General features: G+C 40.6%; 1 protein-coding gene across 5 annotated transcripts in view; it reads left to right on the plus strand.

The window, feature by feature from the left end:
* The window catches only part of LOC149431300 (protein kinase C and casein kinase substrate in neurons protein 3-like), a 65493-nt gene extending 52591 nt beyond the window's left edge, over window positions 1-12902 (plus strand). For 2 of the 5 annotated variants that reach the window (XM_089665688.1, XM_089665689.1), the window contains exons 9-11: window positions 477-539; window positions 2462-2619; window positions 11078-12902. In XM_089665688.1, coding sequence (XP_089521814.1) covers window positions 477-539; window positions 2462-2619; window positions 11078-11193 — 337 coding nt within the window. In that variant the 3' untranslated portion in view covers window positions 11194-12902. The remainder of the gene's footprint in view (window positions 1-476; window positions 540-2461; window positions 2620-11077) is intronic. The other 3 variants (XM_089665691.1, XM_089665690.1, XM_089665692.1) reach the window with 3 other exon arrangements.
* The last annotated feature ends 1965 nt before the right edge of the window (window positions 12903-14867 follow it).

The following is a 14867-nucleotide window of genomic DNA, read 5'->3' on the forward strand; positions in this document are numbered from 1 at the left end:
TTTATAACTCATGATACATTGGTGTGATAGTCAGAGGTAAATGCTCCTTACTCTTGTGGTCACTGGGAAGAATTACCCCCTTACAGATTGCTAAAAAGATCAATGGTGTCAGAGAGAACTTATCTGAGAGGCAAAATTGTTCAAGGAACCCCTGGCAACCTCTGGAGGAACCCTAGTTGAGAAACCCTGCTCTAATGTATGGCCACGTTTAGTATGGAAAGTAGAGCATTTTACCCACCATTTCGAGACACCCAAAATCCTTTGTCATTGAGCAAAATGAGGGTGATGCCTACCTTTCTCGCCTGCTTTCGAGAATGTAATTTTTTGCATGGCCACAGGTGCCATTTAGAACAATTCAGGTATGACTTAAAACAAATTGGGGCATTTAGGACCACTGGGTTAAAGCGGTTCCAGAAGTGATTAAAGGATTGAAGTTCTAGAATCCGTTCACATTTTGTTTGACATCCTCCTCCCAGGTTTTCCTACGGAGATGAAGACCAGGATTTCTATGCCACCCTAACGGAGACCCAACACTCAGAGTTAGTACAGCTCTCATGTCGAGCCCATCCAGACCATGGAGGTCTTGTCTAAACTCCTTTTTCCCCCCCAATTAACCTGGAATGTCTTTAGCTAATAATGGTGATGGGTTTCGAGAGCCTCTTCCTTTCTAATTAGATGAAGAAATACATTTTCTAACATAATGCCTTATTCTGATTTCTTCACTTGTATCTTTCTTTTTGGTGTTGGTCACAAGTACACTTGGGAAGCTTATGGTGATCAGATTAACCGGTTTTCTGTTTCTTGAATATCCATCAGGCCTGTTAATTGATATAAACTGTTAAACACATCTACGCAGCTCTTTGCACCATATTGCAGCTCCAGCTTTTTATGCCTTCCTAAATAAGCCTGTATGTATCTAATTAGAGATCTTCTTTTTTTTCAATATCTTTTATTTGAAGCTAAAATTGTGTTAAGCTACAGGCTCATTCAGTAAGGCCGTGTGAGCAGCAAGCTCAAAGGTAAAGTGCAGTAAGCTGTCAACTGATTGCTAATGTTACTGTACTTTACCATCTGATATTTGACTTGATCAGGAAACTTCAAGGATCTGTCCATCCATAACTGATGTTCGTCATCGGTAGAGCATAGTGATCGGATTCTCCTCCTGCATTTTTTTTTATGTCTTGGTATACTCCACTGGTGAAACCTCTTTCCCACAATTCTGTCCACTTGGGTGTTCCCGCCTACCATTTGTGTGCCTAAGGTCCTCCTTTTCCATTCTCTCGTGTAAAATAAATAAATAAATCCACTAGGAGGAACCCTTCATAATGGCCTGCAGGTGTGCCAACTTGGATATCTAAAGCAGTATTATACCCCAAACCAAAATGTAAAATATTGGCGTATAATATTAGCGCTTATCAATCATTAGATGTGATGGCTGCATTAACTCTCTTTTCTCAGTATATTTCCCTGTGTTTTCATTTGGTGATATGGTCAGTAACCCAGCTTGTTTTATAGTACCCCCATTCTGGATGAATGCACACAGGGGGGCACCTTGGCACATGGAAGGAAAATAGATTTTAAAAATATTCTTCCCAAATATATTGACATATATTTGAAATACTACAATTCTGGCCATATTCAATATATTTCAAAATATATTTCAATGGAAAAAAAAGGGTATGTATGTGTGTGTATATATGTGTGTATGTATATATAATGTTGAAATGCGTTTTTATTACAAAATATTTTTAAAAATACATTTTTGGAATGCATTTACAAATATATGTAAAAATATGTTAAAATGACTTTGTTATGTTCAAAAAAATCCTGAATATAATTAAAAAAAAAAAAAAAATTTAAATATTTTTCATATATTTTGTTATACATAAAAAATGCATTTCAACATGCAGTGTATGTATGTATATGTGTAAATATATATCTCCAAAATTGTAGTGTTTCAAATATGTGTCAGTATATTTGAGAAGAATATTTTTTAAATATATCTAAAATATATTTTCCTTCTATGGGGGGGATTGGGGGGGGATTTTACATAAATAAAGGTTGGTCGTTGTAAGCACTCCTTTCAGTGCTAAATTGTTTGTCTCATCTCTGTAACTGATACATTCAGCTTGAGAGCTTGGTCTTTTAAAAAACAGACTTGCTGACTGGATCACCAGATGAAAATGAAAGCCCAAAAAAGAAAACAAATGTAGCCGTCACATCTAATGAATGGTAAGCTGCAATATAATGCGGTAATAAACCCAAAATCAAACATTTAAGCGCAGAGATCTCACCAACAGAGTCTCCGAGACGAGAGGGGGTGGTTGAAGGTTAAACCTCCCCAGCATCTACCAAAATCTGAAATATCTGTTTTTAGGTGGACTGACCCTTTCATTTCTCTCCGTGTTTTGGAATGTTTTCATTGCTCTTGGAAGTTTTAATAACGTGTGTGTTTTTGCAGTGGTGCAAAGGACGATACATCTGAGTGGTCGGAAGATGAAAGCCCCAGAAAGTCCCTGGACAGTAATGGTCGGGAGGCGTCACAGGTAGAGGGCGTGCGTGTGCGGGCTCTGTATGATTACTCTGGACAGGAAGCTGACGAGCTGAGCTTTGTGGCAGGTACAGAGCACTAACCTTCCCTTAACAACCCTTCCTTATTCCTCTCCACAGGCACGCCTCCCCTCCCCCACCTCCTCTCCCATACCTCCATCCCCTGGTCAGGCCATAGTGCATGAATCTGACTACAGGCAGAGCATGCAGACTGGCACCTGTGCATGAATCCTCCTTTGTGCTACCCCCTCCATCACCCATCAATGCACCATTAACGTAACACTAATTCCAGCGTGAACAGGGTCATGTCTCTGAGAAATGCTCCAGAAAGCCCTTTGTGTAATGGGGATGAACAAAGGCCTTTGTATGGAAGTATGTGTAGAGTTCTGGGGACTGACCCCCCAACTTCAGCACTGCGTAAGTTCTTTCCACAAATCTTGCACTCTATACTAAAACTCTGATTTCTGCAGCTTAAGTCATGCAGATTTTTGCTTAGCAGCTGGCAGTATTAATCCACCAGAGCACCCAAGTACAGGGATTGTGTGACTTTGAAAGCTGCAAATGTACATGGTAAGGATTTTATGTCTGTTCTTTCCTTAGGGGCAATACTTGAACTAGGTTCTTCACTCAAAAAATGTACTTTAGCTTTTGTAAAAATGCAGGAGTTCCTAAAATACAACCCCTGGCAAAAAGTATAGAATCACCTATCTTGGAAAATGTTCATTCAATTGTTTGTGTAGAAAAAAAAACAATCGCATACATTTATTTTTTTTCATTTATTTCAGGTACTTTTATAGTGCAGTCAATTTACGCAGCGCTTTACATATGTAGGTGTACCTCGGTTTACAAATTTAATGTATTCTCGGGGGCGTTTCATATTGAGAAAAATTTGTAAACCGAAACGTGGTTTCCCATAGGAATGCACTGAAAACCAATTAATCCATTTCGGAGGTCAGAAAAAAGTAAAAATAAAAAGTCACTGTCACTATAGGTCAGTGCCGGTTTTTAAAAGTAATTACCAGCTTTTTTTTTTTTTTTTTCTTCACTATAGCTCACAGAATCAGCTGTCACTTTCTCACCAGCTAAAAAAGAAAGTTTCTTTTTAGTTTATTTCCCTGAGTTAAAAGAAACAATGTTTCCTTTAGCTCCAGGGAAAGTGACAGCTAATTCTGTGACCTATAGTGAAGAAAAAAAAAGCCAGTAATTACATTTAAAAATCGGCACTGACACACACTTCGTATTGCGAAACAAATTAGTAAACCAAGACATTATTTTCAATGGATTTTCATTCATAAACCGAAAATTACATTAACCGAGGTGCTCATAAACTGAGGTACACCTGTATATTGTACATTCACATCAGTCCCTAACCCTCAAGGGGTGTACAATCTAAGGTCCCTAACTCACATTCATACATACTAGGGACACTTGACCTCAAAACTATTTTAATTAACCATTCCAGCCTTCTGGCTTTAAGAAACATTTAAAAACATAAAAAAGAAAGTAAACTGTAGTCCATTGCAACTGTTTTTGCAGAGGAAAAAAATATGGAATCACTTCATTCTGAGGAAAATAATATGGAATCACCATGTACTTTTCAGTTCTAAAACAAACTCATGCATCACATTACAACTGCTAAATAGTCTGCTGTTAAAGAGTGCTTTCACACCTTGGTGAGCTGTTGCACCAAGCTGATTTACATGAATCATGGCTCCAACACGAGGGATGTCAGTTGAAACATAGGAGAGGATTATAAAACTTCTTCATGAAGATATATCATCACGGAATGTTGCAAAATGTTGCTTGCTCCCAGTCAGCTGTGTCTAATATCTGGACAATGTACAAATCAAATGGAAAGGTTGTAAAAGAAGCGTACTGGTAGACCAAAGAAGACATCAAAGCATCAAGATAGAAAACTTAAAGCAGTATGCCTTGAAAACAGAAAATGCACAATAAAAGAAATGAGGAACAAATGGGCAGAAACTGGAGTGACCGAACTGTAAGACATAGCCTAAAGGAAATGGGATTTACATACAGAAAAGCCAAACGAAAACCATCATTAACCACTTGCCTTCCTGAGGATTTACCCCCCTTCTTGACACTTTTTGCATTACGGCGTTGCACTACTTTAACTGACGATTTCGTGGTCATGCAACGCTGCACCCTAATGAAATTTGCGTCCTTTTTCCCCACAAATTGAGTTTTCCTTTGGTGGTATTTGATCGCTTGTGTGTTTTTTTTTTTTTTTTTTTTTTTTATTATATAAAAAATTTTGAGAAAAAAAAACATATCTTTGACTTTTTGCTATTAAACATGTCCAGTAAAAAAAAATCTAATTTCGTCATAAATCTAGGCTAAAATTTATTCTGCTCCATGTCTTTGCTAAAAAAAAAAAAATCCCAATATGTGTAAGTTTATTGGTTTATGTGGAAGTTGTAGCGTTTACAAATGGCAGTATAGATACTGTAATTTTTTTTTTCTTAACTAGTAATGGCTGCAATCAGCGACTTATAGCGGGACTGCGGTGGACATTCTGACACTGGGGAGAACTGACTTTGTGACACTGACATCCCCTGTGACACCAATACAGTGATCCGTGCTAAACAAAAAAGCACCCTCACTGGGCAGGAAATGGCTAACATGAAGGGCAATCAAAGGGCTAACTGTGTTATGTTTAACTGTAAGCTCTGTTTGTGCACTTCACTGTAATCACACTGCTTTGGATGGCAGTTCTGTGCACAGCCATCCAAGGCAGTGTGCAGGAGCTGACAGGGAGGAGAACTGTATTGTTTACATACAGTTCTCCTCCCCGTCAGAGATGCTCGACAATCACCGGCCGGCACCCAGTGATTGACGGCCACAAATGGCAGCGCAGGTAGGGCACATGCCCACTTCCTACCCGTAATTGCAAAGTCACGTATATATACACGAGATTTTGCGCACTTGTGCCACCCAGTAGAAGTATATCTACTATAGAGTTGTTGGGAAGCAGTTAACACCGAAACAGAAAAAAAAAACAAAGGTTGCAGTGGACTGTGGATAACTGGATGAAAGTGATATTCAGTGATGAATCAGGAATCTGAATGGGGCAGGGTGATGATCCTGGAACTTTTGTTTTGGTGCCATTCCAATGAAATGTACAAAGATGACTACCTGAAGAAAACATGAACATTTCCACAATCATTGATGATATGGGGTTGCATGTCAGGTAAAGGTACAGGGGAGATGACCGTCATTAGATCTTCAATAAATGCTCAAGTTTATATTGAGATTTTGGACACTTTTTCTTTGCTCCATCAATTGAAAGGATGTTTGGTGATGATGGCATCCTTTTTCAGGATGATAATGAATCTTGCCATAGGGCAACAGCTGTGAAAACTTTCCTTCAAGAAAGACATATAATGTCAATGGCATGGCCTGCAAATAGTACAGACCTCAATCCAATTGAAAATCTATGGTGGAAATAAAAGAAAATGGTCCATAAGACTCCAACCTGCAGAGCTGTTCTGGCAACTGCAACGAGAGAAAGTTGGAGCCTGATTGATGAAGAACACGGTTTGTTAATAGTTAAATCCATTCAGAAAATTCCAGTTGTTATAAAAGCCAGAGGTGGTGCAACAAAGTACAAGTGGTGTACTGTAGTGTTTTTCTTGTTTTGTTTTTTTTTTTTTCATGATTCCACAATATATTTCTCCAGAATTGAGTGATTCCATATTTTTTCCCTCTGTTTGATCTGCAAAAACAGTTGCAACTGGCTACAGTTTTCTTTTTTTTTCTTTTTTTAAGTGTTTCTTAAAGCCAGAAGGTTGGAATGTTAAATGAAAATAGTTTTGAGGCATGTCTGTGATTTTAGTTGTTTTTTTTTTTTTTTTATTCTTTTTACACAATTAAACAGTTGCATGAACATTTTCCAAGAGTGGTGATTCCATACTTTTTGCCAGGGGTTGTACGTCAGCTCAGTCTTTCTCAAAAAAGGAGACAACTCCCCATTTACTTTGCTATGATGCTTGGAGAATTCAGGGTAGATAACCAGGTCAAAGCTGCGAAACACAGAATCAATGGAGGTCAAGGGCCCCCGAGGGGATGTAACTGGATCAGAGAACAGTGCTGAAAAGATCTAGGTTTTAGTGACTAACATGTGATGTGCCCCCATGTCTCTGTGCCAGATCCAGGGCTGCAGGGTTGTTGGTAAGTAACTGAATAGCACTTCAGGTGTATATATGATCTTTGGAAAATTTCTGGGTAGCAGACCATCTTGACAGGACCCTCTGTGACTAGCCAAAATCTGAGGATAAGGGGCCAATCTGTTTTTGACCCCCATACAAGAATGGACTTGGTGCTGTTGTAGTGATCCCCACCCTGTGCTGTGGGGACCCCCTACTTCCTTGACTTTAAAAAGGGAATTCCTGCCTATGCATCCCATCAGGAAACCCGAATCAATCCTTTTTAAAGGATGGTCACTGCTGACATGCCTTTTAAAACAAATCTCTTGTTCCTGTCCTTCATATACCGGAGTTTGCTGGAGTGTCAACTCCTTTTAGCACATTGATGGCTTTTAATTGGTCTGCACTTGCAGCCAATCAGAAGCATATTACATAGTCACACTTCCTGCTGGAGAGAGGGCTACCCACTAAGCTCTTACAGTTAGGAGAATGTTTTGAGAGATTATACATTTGTAGTCATAATAATGGTGTGTATAGGCAAGGAAATTCTTATTCGGTGATTCCTTTTTTTTTTTTTTTTTTTTTATCGGGGGGAATAGGTTGAAAACCCAACTACAGTAAAAAAAAAAAAAAAAAAAAACCTCTGGTGTGGAGAAAAAGTTGCACTTGTATGTAGTGTGGTCTCCACTGCATTGCATGGATTAAATGCTTTGGGAGACTGGTTGCACAAGATAAGTATTTCACCTGAATCCTACACCTCTAGTCACAACAAACAAATTGTGGAGGGGACCCCACTGCAAGAATAATGGTTTTTGTGTTCAACTTTAGAGTCCATTCACACTTGTGCGACTTGCCATGTGACTTTGGTGTCCAAAGTCACGTGACAACTATTGAGCGAAGTCCCTAATTGTAAATAATCATCTTTGGCAAATAACAAATCTATACTGGACGAGGGTGCGGTTTCCCTACACACCATTTGTCCAATTGATGAATCTAAGATATATAACCTTTATTCAAATATATAAAAAATGTATGCTCAGCTGTAATTAATGCCTATTGGAGTGGAAATGTACTGCGCACGACAATATAACTGAATACCATTGCAATTATTTACCTTACATCCAAATGGTTAATAACACCTGACCAAATCAAATACCATACCGTTTTAGATGAAGTGACAGCATACAAAGAGGCACTGTAGTTTGATCCTAAGCCTATCAGCTGGAATATATGAGGAAATGGAGTTACCCCATGGACAAAACCAATTAGTATAATGCAGTGTTTCTCAACTCCAGTCCTCATGGACCCCCAACAGGTCATGTTTTCAGGATTTCCATTATTTTGCACAGGTGATTTGATCAGTTTCACTGCCTTAGTAATTACCACAGCTGTTTCATCTGAGGGAAATCCTGAAAACATGACCTGTTGGGGGTCCATGAGGACTGGAGTTGAGAAACACTGGTATAATGGATAAGCCCCATACATCACCATATTCAGTCAAAAATACCTCACTGGCTTGAGGAATGCAAATGATGCACTGTAAAACACAGTACAGACCTCTCCAAAAAAAGTTGTACCCCTATGTTTCCCAGTGAGTACCATTCCAATGTGTGTGACTTGAAAGTAGTTCCTGCACTACTTTGGTATGAATTTTACAGTGAATGTAAAATCGCACCAAAGTTGCACTTCAAGTTGCACGATTTTGGAGATGCGCTTATGTGAATGAAGCTTTTAGGTTGGCCATACATTAAGCAATTTTCTTTTCAACCACTGTGCTATTGTATTCTGACATTGGGAGGTTTCCCTGCAATGAATACAATGATTACAGCTGCCAGCTATAGATGGTTGCAGTAATCGTATAAAAAAATAAAAGCGGACAGGCTGGTTGTACTGAAGTCAGTTGATCAACTTCACTACATCCAGCCTGCCCATCAAATTTCAATCATCAGTGTATGACTGGTTTAAAGTAGAACTATAAGCAAAAAGGTTTTTTTTTTTATTTTTTATTTTGGATAAAGCAAGGTAGGGTTATAACCCCTATCAGATGCTTTTTTTTCACCATCTGTGCCCCATTTCGGAGATTTCTCTTTACTTCCTGTCCCATTGCCAAACAGGAAGTGAGGAAATCCCTGCAAATTCAGGGAATTACTTGAGGACCCCCAGGGTCCCCAGAGCTACTGTCCCTATTGGAAGTTTTCCCCTCTATTACTTTTTTGGGGAAAACCCAAATTTTGGGATTTTCTTTACTATTATCAGTGAAAGTAAAACGGGACAAATAGAGAGGGTGACAAACTGATCGGGCTCTGACGTTTATTCTTCAATTGCTTTGTTACTGTAGTTTTTTGAAACTTTGTAAGGAACATCTATTCATTGTTCATCTTGGTAGTACTGCTATGACTTTCAAATGAGATGTATTATCTCGAAGGAATCCACTTTGGGACCGTCCTCTTCTTCTTTTTTTTTTTTTTTTTTTTTTAACAAGGAGTTGAAAATTCTTCCTTTTTTAAATGATTACAGCTGTTTTATAAAGGAAAATTTTAACTATCAGGTAAGTGAATCTATCTTAATGATGATGCAAAAAAAAAAAAAACAAAGTCTACAAAACTGTTTAAATGCTAAATCTAAATAAAACTGATGTTTTATTGTTGGGTAGATCCAAACTCTTTGAAACCCCTAAGATATTTATACCTTTTATACCTGGTGGTAGAATTAATTTTGGTCCAAAGAAGCCTTGGATTCAAAGTGTACATTCCTCATTACCTTGACTCCGAACTGGAGGACTGCTGGGTTCACTGAAGTTGCTTAGATGGTTAACCAAGAAAACTTGTAGGCATCATAAGGTACCTATACATTTGCAAAATTTTTAGCCTGTGCACATTGGTGGACCTCATGGCTTCCCTTCATTGCAAACCTGTGCTTTGCTTTAAACCCCCTATCCCTAGTGGTATACTTACTTTGTTCCTCTGATTCATTCAGCACCAGGTGCTGAACAAAATACCTGATATGTTTGAGTAAAGAGGACTCCTTCCCTGTGACGGCTCTGAGCCAATACCAGACAGGTTTTTATTGTTGGCGTGCAAAGAAAAAAAACACTAAAAGCAGAATGTATGAAGCACAGATTTAATTGTGTTTAGTTTTGTGTACAGCATGCATAAGGGATTCAGAGTATCCCCCCTTTTCAGAGTATCCCCCCTTTTCAGAGTATCCCCCCTTTTCAGAGTATCCCCCCTTTTCAGAGTATCCCCCCTTTTCAGAGTATCCCCCCTTTTCAGAGTATCCCCCCTTTTCAGAGTATCCCCTTTTTCAATTAATTTATACTCTTTTATAAAGTAAATTTGTACAAAACACAGCTTAGTGGGCATACCCAGGCGTAAAGGATAAGTTCACCTTTAGACCAAAAATAATAAATGCAAATATTTTTGCAGGTAAAAAAATGTGCATTTATTATTTTTGGTTGCAGGAGCCTGTAAAGCATGGCATCATCGATCAGCAGATCAGTGGTGTAATACAGGTCTCCTACAGACCTGTCAGTATATCTGCTTGCCCGTATGGGATGTACGGGAAGCAAAAATACTGACAGAATCCATTAACTACAACGGCGCTCCACAGTGCCGTGGTAGTTCATTGAGAACTACAAGCCAACAGCCGTTATAGCTGTTGGAACTTGTAGTTCATTCATTCACAGAACTCTTTGAATAGAGTGTGGCCTTGCGTGGCTCTGCCCAAATGGCCACGTCATTCATTTACAAAGTGACCGCTTGTATGGGGAACTTCTCCCTGTACTGTTACAGGGAAGAGGGGGGATCGAGAGGCAGCTGCAGCATGGGAAACATGTTACATGTTCCACCCTAAAAACGGGTGAAACCTGTTCCCAAAAGTGAACTCATCCATTAAGGTACCAGAAAGGAAAAATCAAGGTGTTAACAGTTGTCAAGCGAAGACCATATACTTTAAAGGAAATATAAATAAAGCTTCCAGTAAGACCTTGTTACTCACTCTCTGAAGGGGAAAAGCTTGGAACGATTGAATGAAGTGCATACCAAACTGCTAAAATTGGAGGGATCCTCCGTTTGCTTACCTGGCATCTGGAGCAATCATACGAATTATCCCTCAGGATCCCTCTAATTTAATCAGTACTGTTGAACAAAGCATATAATGGACTAAGTCCTGATGAAGGTTGTAGGTTTCTATTGTAAGTGAACACTGCTTCTAAAATACAGTTTGAGATTGACATGCCTTGTACATCCATCAAAAATTCTGCACATACTCCCAGGCTAGCCGGGGCTGGCCTTGTACTGTCAAACCCACGATTTTGCAATATATGACTTGACTTTACCCCGATTGTTTCTTTTTTCACTTTTTAGGGGAAGAGCTCGTAAAACTAGGCTCAGAAGATGAACAGGGCTGGTGCAGAGGACGCCTCCTCTCCGGGAAAATCGGACTTTATCCGGCAAACTACGTGGAGGATGTTGTGTCCTGAGACTTGACCAAGCCTTGCGTTTCCATTAAGCTGTGTGCGCGTGTGGCCTGAGTAGTCGTGAAGACTGGGGCAAACTTATGAACATTGGATCCTAATAGTGAATCCATTGCTGCTTTTACCATTTTATTTTAGACATGCAGTTATTTCTTTTCTTTTTTTTTTTTTTTTCTTAATAAAACAACCCAGAAGATATTATATCTGGATGTTCTCAGCAGCATTATGAGAAATAAAGGGAAAGTTCACCCAAAACTGAAATTTTAGTGATGGGAGAATGCTAGAGGAGTGACTCCAGTGTGTCTCTATACTGTATAACTCACTCAAGCAGTGAGAGATCTCTTCTTGAGTTCCCAGCTCTGCCTTCCCGCCATGGTTGATGAGAAGCCTCACGTTGGCCACCATATTCTTCATAAAGATGATGGATAATACAGCAGGAGTAACGATATTCCTTTTTGTTTCTATAAAGTGGCCGGGGCAGCTCTCTTACCAAAGGAAATAAATGAGTGGGTATCTAAGCCCACCTGTATCCACCAAAAACTAAGATCCAGTTTTGGGTGAATTGACACTTTAAAGTCATTCAAGGGTGTAAATACTTAGTTCTGGGATATGGAGGATGTTGAAAAAGTTGAGAAATTTCCAAAAGCATAAAGATCATGCTAAACGCCATTATAATTGGTGTCAACATACCGTCCTCTTAAGGTTGTGACCTGTAACGATGTATTATCAGATATGTAAACGCCAAATGGATAAAGCCCACGGGTGCCAGCCTCTTTGCCCTTCATGTCAGGGATTAAGCTGTAATGCCCTATATGTCCAAGTTTGCGCAGCTAGCGAACAACTTTGTGAACAAATGGACAACTTTAAAGGCCGATGCCAGAGTTCAGTTTTGTACAGTTACTGGCACACGTACTTACTGGCTTCTTGTATATCTTGGGGACTCCAGTTTAAAGGTATCCCATCTAGAATTTCAAATCCAAGTCAAAAAAGAGGCCATTACAAAGCCAAAGTTACACGTCTGGGATAAGGTAGAATAAAGACATAACTAAGAAATCCAAAAGAGCCGACAACTCCTTTTTATGTCCTCATTAGTGGGGACACTTAAATTACCGTCCTCAATGGACTTTCTAGAAGACATACTGAACTAGAATATTCCACTTACCGATGCCAACCCAAAACTGAAATCCACGTTGGATGGTGTTGGCCTTTAAATTTCCCACCTTAGCACAGCAAACACCTTGTAGTCTGTTACGAAGGATTTTTAGTTAGTGTACTATTGCCTTGGTTGCTGGCAGAATTGGAAATGCATTGATCTACAAAGTGTCTCCAGTCTCTGGTAGCCAATGGATTTAAAGGATTCCCAAATAGTTTTTTTGATTTTAGGATTTTTTTTTTCCTGATATAATTTTGGGATGATAGGTGTCTGTTACTTATTAAATGTTGAGATTGAATGATTTATTCGAAAAACTGTTATTGAAGAATAACTCCTCCGAGTGTGTTTTCTCGCTCGGTCAGTGGTCAGGTATTTGTCTTTTGATAACCCCCCACAATTCAGGAAGCCAATGAGATTAGCATGAGGCTTTTAGAAGCACTTTTTATGCTGGTGAGACACACGAGTAGGAAGATTCAATATTGTGCCATCGCATCATGCAAGTGACCTTATTGTGAAAAATGTATTTTGTATTTAAATAATAATAAAAACCATATTGTTTTTATCCACAGTTTTCATTTGCTTTTTGTGTCTCCTGAGATCCTACATGAATGGTGTGAATGTGAAAGATTCTGGGCAATGTGTCCTTTAAAGAAGTAATATACATTATATGGCCCAAATGAGCTTTCTGGCCATCGCATTCCTAAATTATGGGACCCCGCCCCCTATTTTGCGGATGTAACCTCCTCCACCCTTCTGGGAAGATTTTCACAAGGTTTTGGAGTGCGTCTTTGGGAATTTGTGCCTACTTAGCCAAATGATCATTTTGGATATCCGGAACTGATGTTGGATGAGAAGACCTGGCTTGCAGTCAGCATTCCAATTCATTCCAAAGGTGTTCAGTAGGTTTGCGTTTAGGGCTCTCAAGATCCTCCACACCACACTCCTGAAACCATGTCTTTACAGATTAAGTTCACCTTTCGTTAAATGTTACACCCTGAATATCGGTGTAACATATTACAAACTGGCCCCGCACCCCCCCAATCCCCATTGTGACAGCTAGCAAGGGGATCTTCTCCCCCATTTGGAAACTCGGGCACTGCCCGAGGGCCCAGGGTCAGTAGGGGGCCCCATGAGATGCCCCTGGTACCTTTTTCATAGGCTTTTTTGAGTTTGGGCAAGGACACAGGGGCCCCATGATCCCCTATTGCCCAGGGGCCCCATGAGTTGTCAGTCCGCCCCTGCCTCCGCCCCACACTATTGTCCTCTGCCCTCTCCTCGCATCACAAATTCCCCCTCCCCCCCCCCCCCCCCCCCTTTAAGAGTAGTGTTTTCTGCCCTCCACATCAACCCTCCCACAGCACTGCCCCCCCCCCCTTTACATCACCTCTTTGCAGCAAAGCCCCCCATCACAGCACTTACATCACCCCATCACAGCTCTTCCCCTTTTACATCACCCCACGACCACATGCACACAGCACTGCCCCTCTGTTTACATTTTGCACCCCCCCCTATACATCACCACATCACAGCACTTCCCCTTTTAAATCACCCCTCATCCTGTACATCACCCGACCACCACATGCACACAGCACTGCCCCTCTTTAAATTTTGCCCCCCACCCCCATTTACATCTCACACACATCCAGAGTGATGTCCCTGGCCCCCCTTCACTCTCCTACCTTAGAGCGGAGAGCAGGAGGCAGAGCATTTCTGGATCGGGTGTGGGAAGCACAGCACATTGAACAGACCTGCTTCTTCCCCCCCCCCCCCCCCCCCCCCCCATCCTCTTCCTCTGCGATAACAGCAGAGCGGACAGCAGGAGACAGAATGTTTCTGGAGTGAGTGTGGAATAACCGCACAGTATTGAACAGAGCATGGGAGCTATCCTAACATTTCTGGATCACATGCTGGAAGCACACCATTGAATTGAACACGGGACGGCGGGGGTTAACTTTTTACTTTGACCAACAGGTGATTGGCTGCTAGGACTGCCCTGCGTCCAATCAGCCGCTGGTTAACTTAAAAAGTTAACCCTGGCAGCTCCCGCACTCTTTTCAGTGCTGTGCTTCCCGCATCCGATCCAGAAATGTTATGACAGCTCCCGTGATCTGTTCAATACTGTGCTGGTATTCCACACTTGCTCCAGAAATATTCTCCTGCTGTCCGCTCTGCTGTTATAACAGTGGTGGAGGATGGGGAGAAAGAAACCGCTCCTAAATGGTGTGACCGGAACCAGATGAAACAGTGGCTAGGTCCGCATCCGGACCGCGGTCCGCCATTTATTGATGCCTGCCTTAAAGGATACATTCACATTTCAGGCTATGTGGCTGTCTGCTTGTAGTCCTCAATGAACTACCATGGTGCTGTTGAGCACTGTGGTGGTTCATTGATTCTTCCTGTTGGTTTAAAATGATCTGCCTGTATGAGATACGAGCAGATTACACTGACAGTCTGCAGGAGACCTGCGTGGCACCAGCGATCTGATCACCAGTGCAATTCGTTCCAGGCTCCTAAAATAAAAAATAGT

Source organism: Staurois parvus, unplaced genomic scaffold (assembly GCF_062004578.1).
Source record: "Staurois parvus isolate SC_StPar_1 unplaced genomic scaffold, SC_StPar_1.0 ptg002297l, whole genome shotgun sequence".
Lineage (NCBI taxonomy): Eukaryota > Metazoa > Chordata > Amphibia > Anura > Ranidae > Staurois > Staurois parvus.